General features: G+C 41.9%; 1 protein-coding gene across 1 annotated transcript; it reads right to left on the reverse strand.

Annotated features, from left to right (window-relative positions):
• Positions 1-1556: 1556 nt before the first annotated feature.
• sh3bp5la (SH3-binding domain protein 5-like, a) lies at positions 1557-6467 on the reverse strand. The gene is made up of 6 exons (XM_037676733.1): positions 5942-6467; positions 5580-5642; positions 5209-5337; positions 4784-4948; positions 2396-2569; positions 1557-2280 (listed from the first exon to the last, which is right to left on the reverse strand). Exons 1-6 carry the CDS (start codon positions 6152-6154, stop codon positions 1732-1734), a joined length of 1293 nt encoding a protein of 430 aa, XP_037532661.1. The 5' UTR covers positions 6155-6467; the 3' UTR covers positions 1557-1731.
• Positions 6468-9435: the final 2968 nt, after the last annotated feature.

Raw genomic sequence — 9435 nt, forward strand, 5'->3', positions numbered from 1 at the left:
ACTGGTCTGATGTGGTGGTGGTTCACAGACGTTGGGGGTGTTCGGGTTCTACAACAATAAATCTTCCGTACAACGAAACGTTCAGAACAACAACATAATTACAAACGTCAGTATTTACCAACTCTGAATAATTACAAACATTTACACGTCGGTTAAAACATCAGTCGAAGATTTTAAAAAAATAATAATAAAATTATAATAAAAATAAAAAGTCTCGGTTTCAAACGAACACTTTCAAGTTAAAGGTGGAGAATTTTAAAGTGTCAAGGCACAAAATAACTTAGAATAAGAGCTTTGTTTGAAGCTTACTTGTTGCCGTTTATCTTCACGTAAACAATATTTAAATAAATTAAGTCTGCAGGTCGCGGCACCACATGAAACATCTGATGCGTGTCAGGGTTCTGTTTGAAAGACGGACAGGAAGCTTCGAGAAACACCTCGGTTCTTTTTGTCCCGCCGAGACGTTTCCGTCATCGTCTCCTGACGTTTTCTGGTCACGTGAGCTCTTCCTCTCCAAGCTGACGGGACGGTTTTAAAAACTAGTTTATTGTATTTAATCTCTCCAAACTGGGATTTATATATTTGTTTCTTCATGCTAAAGGAACCAGAACCCCTCTGAGGGCCTGAAGACGCACTAAACTAGTGTTAACTAGTTAACTTACTTAACTAGTTCATAGATTTAGACTTCAGTGAAACGCAGTCTCTGCTTTTTAATTCTGGTTCAACAGAATACAAAGGATGGTTCCTAAATTTAAGATTCTGTTGTCCAACCTGTGAGACAATCAGCTGATTTCTGTCCTCAGGTGTTCTGGTCCAGCCGTCCTCGGGTGTTCTGGTCCAGCCGTCCTCGGGTGTTCTGGTCCAGCCGTCCTCGGGTGTTCTGGTCCAGCCGTCCTCGGGTGTTCTGGTCCAGCCGTCCTCAGGTGTTCTGGTCCAACCGTCCTCAGGTGCTCTGGTCCACTCCTCATGATCAAACTGCTCCAGCTGTCTCAGGTCTGCAGGTTCCTCCTCCAGACGTTTCAGCTCCTTCCTCTGACGTTCAACTGGATTTAGATCAGGGCTCAGATGGACCCTTCAGAACAGTCCAAAGTTTGGTTCTGATCCATGTGTGGGTGTTTTTAACTGTGGGTTTCAGGTCATTATTCTGTTGGGAGTATGCTGGAACGCATTGATAGTCTTGCGGTTTCATTGTACGCTGCACACATTAAGATGCAACAAAGCAGGACCAGAACAGAACCGAGCCTCCTCTATGTTCCACAGTAGGTACCGGGTTCCGTTTAGTTTTTGGGTCTGGGAACAGAGCTGATGGGAAGGGTTGTCAAAAAGCTCCAGTTTGAGGCTTGTCGGCGTCCATTTCACCAAATGTTTCTTAATAATCGTCTTCCTGTGCTCCGTGTTCAGTGTGTTACACACCTTGACACCAAACAACCCTGTGACTACCTGTCACCCTTTGTTAGGCAGACTGGCTGATCCTGGACTGAAGACACCTGAGAGGCTGATTGCAGGACACACCTGAGTATCTTTTCGAGGGGAACCATCCTTTTTGTGGAGGTCAGTTTCATTATTTTCATCATTCTGTTGAACCAAAAATCAAAAGCAGGGACAGATTTTCATTGGTTAATTTTAGTAATTGTTGTTTTGTCAGTTTTAAGTTAATCCATTTTTTTTTCCCTTCACAGACGTCTCCGTGTCTGCTTCCTGTCCTGCTCTGTGTCAGTTTGAACTTTGACCTCACAAGCTGAAGCTTCGGTGGTGCTGCTTGGAGAATTGTTGCTGTCGATCTTTAGCCGTCGTTTCCGTCAGTTTGTCTCTCCTGCTCATCGGCCCTCCTCTGTCCTTCTCCCCCTCGTCCCCAGTTACGCTCCCGACGTCGCTGAGGTCGCCCAGGTGCTCCACGGAGTCGTACTTCTCCAGGTCGGAGGCGATGGTCTGCAGGCTGATGACGGACAGGGAGTCCGAGCCGGCTCGCTCCCTCTCCTTCTCGCTCTCCTTCTCCTTGTATCGCTCCAGCAGATCCATGGCCGAATCCAGCCGGTCCTTCCCCATCGTGCCGCCGCCGCCGCAGGCCCCGCCTTTCTCTTGGACCGTGGTGTCAGACTCGGCGCCGACTGGGGGGCTCCGCCCACCGTAGATGATGGGGAGTCCGCCCTCTGCCGGGTCCCGCCCCCTCTGAGCGTGGATCTGCTCGCTGATTTGCTCCAGGTTCCTCAGAGCGATGGAGTAGCGGGTTTTGACTTTGGAGACGTTCTGCTCCAGCTGCAGAACTTTGGTTTTGTGGTCCTGGAGTCACAGAGTCCACAGAACCACAAATTTTACACCAAATGAACAAATCAGCCACAAAGAAACTCAAACAGCTCATCTCAAAAGGTTCAGTTTGTCTCTCTGCGTGTTTTACCTCCAGGATGTTGTTTAACTGGGCCTTCAGCTCAAAGTACGGTTTGGACTTCAGGATGGCTCTTTTCAGGGACTTCTGCAGCATCTGGACCCGGGCCTCGGCCTCCTGACAGGCGTGCGTGACTCTCATGTGCTCCCTCTCGCTGCGGATCCTCTCCTCCTCGGCTTCGTTCACCTGTGTAGATGAACAGATGCTGGGATGTATTCATCATTTAACGCGAGTTCCTCATTTTTCTGGACTGAATAAAACGTGCACTGAATTTAAGGAAATGCAAAGTGAGACGTCATTTAAATTTGACCCATCAAAATGAATGCGGTCATTTATTTACAGAATCAAATTTAACATCAAACATTTACATTAATTTGGCAAATTATGAAAATAACAATATAAGCAATCAATCAGGAAAAATCATACGGCCATGATTTCTCCGTTGCTGCACCAACAGACATTTATAAAACTGTACAACTATGATCTTTTACCCACATGAATGTGGGTGAGCATTTTACACAGACATTTCTAAATATCTGGGAGAATTTCTACTTGATAGAAAAGTTTAAAGATGGGAAGAAGTTTAAAGGGAGTAAGATTGAATGTGAGGGAAATTAAGTGTTCTCCAGAATCGACACTCTCCGGCTTTCTTCAGCTTTTCCTCACAGTACACTTAGGTGAATGAAATCGGCTCCTTTACCTGGAAATGTCTCAGGTGAGATTCCGTTTAACGCACCCTTTCAGCGTCTCAGTAGGATGCTGTTACTCGTCCGGAGTAATGGCGAGGCTCTGTTCGACACACATTCACCTCAGTGGAAAATGTTATAATCCCATGGAACTCGGAAGAGCTTCGTTGTCATGTCAGGAACTCCAACAGCACTCCATCAGAACTCCAGAACTCTAGAAGTCTGACAACTCTCCAACTCTGAGTACCTGTGTGTCTCTCCGTGTCCCTGTGAGTCTGTGTAGACCAGGAAGTACTGACATTTTAAAGACTCTTTCCCGGTTCACTTTTTGGGATTTTTCATTGGTCAGGAACGACCAGAAGGGGTGTGTTTTTGTGACGTAAGAGGTTAGAGACAGCGAGAATTGTTATGAGACAGCTCAGAAATGTTCTCAGAGACCGAGAGCGTTCTGTTTTGACGTGTCTAAGAAACAGGTGCAAAACATCTCTATTTACGTCTGAGAGGATTCTAAAACATGACAGTTTTAACATAACAACTTGTTTTTCGTTTGAGTCCAACCTTGGAACGCACACACTTGCTCATTCAAAAGCAGAAATCAGAAACTGCATAAACTTTGTAACAGCATTTAATCATGAGTTCTAACTTTGCATGAGCATAAAAATCATTACTCAGTTAATAAAATTGATTAGTTCACTGCAACATCTAAAATGGTTTGAACTAAGACACTTTGATTATCAACATTTGTAAGATAGTAATGATAATAAAAAGAGAGTGTTCTTTTCACTTGAATCTTCAAGAAAGAAAGTCTCAGGATGGGTGAACCTGTATTTATGGATTCAAATACATGAAATGACAGCTTCTGTCCCACAAGGTTCTAAAGGTCAAGAGTTTTGACCTTAGACTGGGTTTCGACGTAGGCTTAGTCCACTACACCTGCAGGACGAACAGCAGCAGCCAGATGAACGAAACACACATTGGACCTTTATGGAGCCGATACCTGGGCTCCAGAACCTTTTCTATTTTTAAATCCAGACCTCAGAGCTTGGACACTTTCAAATTTAAATATATATTAAAAAAAACACTTCTATACGTTGGCTTTTAGTACCAGCTGACCCTGACATGACTTATGTAACGTAAGTGTTTGTATGCGTGTATTTGTACACAAATAAAACTTATTAGCTATTTGAACTCATTTTATAACTTTGTTCTTGTCCGTATTCATTACTGTGTTGGTTTCATATTTATTGATGTAGTGTCTGGAGAGCAGTTGTTTGGAAACTGTTTAATATAAATAAATGTGACTCGATATGATTATTTTACCTTCATTTATATTCCCTAAAGTTTTATTACTTTTATTTTCAAGTACTCTGCATCTGTAGGATCAAGTAAAACTGCTGTTTACAGAAAGACCAAGTTGTGGTTGCTCAGTCAGCTCCTCTTCCTGTTTGAATCAGCGTTTTATCAAACGTGCATCAACATCATCCAGGTCTGCTTATGGAGCGGGTCTGATCCGTAACAAGAGGATAAAACAATATTCTACCTTCATACGGTTCAGATTTTATTGTCGGTGTGTGGATTTAACCACCTGAACTCTGCTGAGAGGAGGAAACGAGCACAAATCAAGAAGTTTCTCCCCGACATAAAAGCTCCGAATGATTCTTCTGTTCCTCGACTTGGAGGTTAGTGGTTTGTCGCCCACATTAAAGCCCGTTACCTTGGCGGTGGCGTGGTTCAGCATCTCCTGCCAGGTGGGATCCAGCGTGTTCTTTCCGTCAGCCATCAGGCCCTGCTCCGCCACGTACACCATCTCCCTGGCAGCTGTGTGCATGGAAACGGCTCGCTCGTAGCTCAGAGCCGCCTTCTGGGTCTCCTGTTGAGCCTACAGAGAGCAGGTGGACTTTTTTACTCAGGTGGAATAACACGACTCCACTGAGAGATAATGTAGATTATCAAGGTTTTATACAATTACCTCCATTAGGCTAATTAAATAAATTGTAGTTTATGATCAGTTATAAATTGCACTCAGTGTAGTTTTGGCTGCTGTGGGATGAAAAGATGGCCTTTTCATTGTACTTCTTTGTCTTTGTTTTCTTAAAGTGGTCAGTGGAACAGTTTCAGGCAGGAATTATGGATTATTACCTCTTTAGCGAGCCGGCGAGCTTCGTAATAGGGCCTGGCCTTTTCAATGCAACTGCCGAGCTGCGAGCTCTGAGCGTTCAGCTTCCTGGCAGACTCGGTGAGGATCTTCCTGTAGCACGATCTGGCGTCCTTCATGGTTAATGCACAAAAATTGAAGCGATTAGATTCACATGAACTGGAACACCGGGTCTAATTTCATGCAGAGGAAGCAGCTGGAGGTGAACAATCAATTCAACGAGTGTCAAACTGACACCATGAATATATTTGCCCACGTCAGAAGCTGCTCACAAGCAAGATTAAAGCATTTTACTGTGGTTTACATATAAAAAACATGCAGCAGATGACTGGGTTAATTTATAACGTGTACTTACATCCAGTTCCAGTTCTAGTCTGTTGATTTCTGTGCTGGCTTCATTGAGGTGCTCCAACTCTTCCTGTGTCAAAAACAAACAAAATGTCAGGAATTACAAGAGAATAATAACAGTAGATTTAATGTTCATCCCTATAATGGCTGCAGCTTTGGACTGCGTTAAAGATGAGCGGAAACTGGAGGATGAATCATTCACCAGGTATGAGACAGACACTAATCTGACAAGATGATCTCACAATCAAAGTGTAATTAAGTGCCCAATAACTAATTAACAGCAGCCTCTCCGTTATGGCCATTAGAGGTCTGCCTGTCCTATTGGAGGTAGAAACCCCGCTGGCAGGTAACCAGAGCCAAACATCTCACCTGAATCCGGGGGTCCAGCTCCTCTTCATAGGGACTGTGCACCTGTTCCCCGACGCCTTTTAGTTTCCCATCCTCCCTGCAGGTGTCTTTCAGCTCCGTGTCTGCTGTCGTTCCTTCACTTTCAGCAGCTTCCTCCCCGGGGGTCACCTCCCTCCACGGCACACCGGACTCCCCGGAGCCGGCGGGGCTCTCACGCAAGTCGGTTAGCTCCATTCCAGGCCGAGCAGTGGCTTTTTCTTTGCGTTATGGCTTGCTTTACAAACCCTGGCTCGTCTAGCTGCTGGTGAAATGTGAGCTGCGATGAATCAGAAAGTGTTCCCAGCAGAAAGAAATGAGTTGGAAAAAGCAGCCATTTCACTTATAAAACCTAATGCAGCTCGTTAGCATGACGTGCCTGTAGAAACCCATTGCAGCATGTTAGCCTAGCCTGCTAAATAGCGAACACCAAAACAATGCCGTTAGCCTAGCTAAAAAGCTAGCACCTAGCCTAGCATGCTAACAGGCTAACTAGGGAACTACGGTTGTTGTTTTTCCGCGATAAGATAACTAGTAGCTGCCTGGAGGCGCAGAGTAGAAGGAGGTTTATCACTGTGACCCCCCTTCAAGCCCCCTTTATCCTCCATCTCCCCCCGGTGCCTCAACCCTACAAAAAGGTTGACCAGCTAGCTGTTTCTGCCTCACATCATCCTTACAAATGAAACCAGGCCAGCTCGTGCGGCGCAGACCAGACGTCAGCGTTTGAACCTAAACGGCCGCCGTAGACACAAAACGCCGACAGAACGAGACTTTTTAAGACTATTTAATGATTTTGATTATTACCGTAAGTTTATCACTATCTTTAAAATGGGTTAAAATAATCTTTAATCTATCAGTGATTTTTAAAAAATCTTTCTTGGGGCATAATGTTAGTCATTTTAAAGAAAGCATTGTGATAGTTGTGCTTCATTTTTACACATTTCCATAAACTTTAACAAAGAGCTCCTCGTTTTGCTTCATAAAACCTTCGTCATACGTTACAATTATTAACTTTTAATAATTAATTATTAAATATTATTAATTTAACCAACAATACTGAAGGTCTTCCTAAATTCGACCTTTGGACTTTGGTTGGTTTTCACTTTCAGTCTGTGCACCTGAACATGTTCAGATTCCTCTGAAGTTTCATTCAGGCATAAAAACTTCTAAACTCAGGAGATGAACCTGAGTCCTGATGAGATGCAACACGTGGCTTCACAGAGAACCAGACTGGGTTTTTGGTCCCGTCAAGCAAGACACAATTAGTTCAAAGAGAATCAAAGAAAAACACCAGAGTTTGACAGCAAAACAGGATTTTAGCTCCAACAAGGTGAACGCTAAAGAGCTGAAAAAAGACTTGTCTGACTAGTTGGATGTAAATAAACACAATAAGGCTGGATTAGAACTTTTGCACAGGCCTGCATAAAATGTTTTTGAATTAAAAAAAATTGAGAAATGTCATTTTCTGTGAAAACGTATCAACGCTGAGTGAAAAAAAATTCTTTAAGTCAAAAAGAGCAAAACAAACGTTAAAAAGATAAATGCTAGTTAAAAGCTAAATGTAGCACAAGTAGCTATAGCTAAAAGTAGCTAAAGGTTCATGAAACTGGATGAACCATACATGTGAACGAAACCACATTAAAGGGATATTTCAGCCATTTTTAAGTGGGGTTTAGTGTGACTCTCAATGACAGAAATTACATTTTCTGTAAAAAAAATTATAATCTGAACGGCCGCTGGAAGATAAAACTAGAAAGTTCCTGGAGAAACTTTGACGGGGACTGCCTATTTATTATTAATATTAAATATTATTAATATTAATACTAAATACGAATTATTGATATTAATAATTATTAATACATTGTTAATTCATCAGTTATTAAAATTAATAATTCATAATCAATATTAATAACATTCACACCAATAATTGGTATCAATATTAAATATTACTTGTTAATATTAATAATTATTGATATTGAAATAGATAATTATCAACACTAATAATTTATAATTATATTTATTATTATTAATAAATAATAAAAGGTGATAATAGGTAATAATAGGTGCCTTCCTTGCATGTTGAACCAAAATGGCTCCCAACGTTACTCAGTTTCTGTGAAGAGTTTTCTCCTATTCATTTCCAATGGGAAATTTGGCATTTTTGTTAGCAAAATATGTCGCCATGGTAACTGCGAATGCCAATAAAAGTAATTGCACACTTCCTGGAGCCGGGCCGGTCGTTTTGATATAACTTTTGTGGGGGTCCATGTTGTGGTTCAGGCCACATTAAAGTTGAAAAAGATACACTTTTCAGGTGTAGATTAATAAGTGGGCAGTCACCAAGTAGTTCCTGGATTTGGTGAAATATTGCGTCTTTGTTTTGTCAAATTACGTTGCCATGGTAACTTGAAATTCCAACAAAAGAAATGGCACACATCACGGGGCCGAGACGGTCGTTTTGATATAACTTTTGTGGGGGTAGACGCTGTGGTTCGGGCCGCATTAACGGAGATAGAAATGTTGACTCACTTCCGAGGTGTAGAATAATAGGTGCCTGTCATGCATTTGCATGGCAGTCCCCAATGAACAGAACACTAGCTAAAAGTTTTAAAAAGCTTGTTAAAATAGCAAAGGGTTAGCTAAGAGTGCCAATAGATAAAAGTAGAAAAGGCTAGCTCAATTCAAAAGTAGCAAATTGCTACTTTTAAATGCTGCAAGCAGCAAAAAGCAAGCTAAAGGTTTCAAAACCGAACTAAAAGAAGCTAAATGTAAGCGAAAAGTGTCAAAGGGCTATTTAAATGCTAAAACGAAAAAAGCAAGTTAAAAGTATCGTAGTAAAGCAGCTAAAAACAGCAAAAGGCTAGGTGAAGGATAAAAGTAACAGAATGGTAGCTAAATGCTGCTAAAAGTAGCTAAAGGTTAGCCAAATGTAGCATAAAAAGATAAAAAACTGACCCAGCTCAGAGAACGTTGATCAAACTGAACTATGGGACAATAAAAGCTACAAATCCAAACGTCATTGCAGCCATCTCATGAATGAGCCGAATGTTTTGATGCGTAAACAGCTAAAATGGCACAAAGTCTGCAAGTCATTCTATTGCAAGTAAACATACGTGAAATTTAAAAAAGGTAAACGGGCCAGGGTGAGATTACGGGTTCTTCTTTGTTGAAACGTTACGTCGTGTGTATGTTGACTCACCGTTCACAGAATAATGTGTTCAAGCTTAAATACAAGTACATTTACTACGTACTACAATAAATACTGTTTACATTTAAACTGAGCTGAGTCAGAATCAAAAGGGAAGTTGTGCATTCATTTGTTTTTATTCCAAAAATATGCAAATATCAAGTGTTTGCAAGGCAACAAACCTGCCAAGAGGATTTCAGAGCAAATCATTTGACTGAATTCAAGCAGGAAGAGCCGACTCTCAAATAAGACCAGGAGAGTCAAGTGACAGATCATGTGACCACTCCCAGCA

This window comes from Nematolebias whitei, chromosome 5 (genome assembly GCF_014905685.2).
Source record: "Nematolebias whitei isolate Nwh7 chromosome 5, NemWhi1, whole genome shotgun sequence".
Lineage (NCBI taxonomy): Eukaryota > Metazoa > Chordata > Actinopteri > Cyprinodontiformes > Rivulidae > Nematolebias > Nematolebias whitei.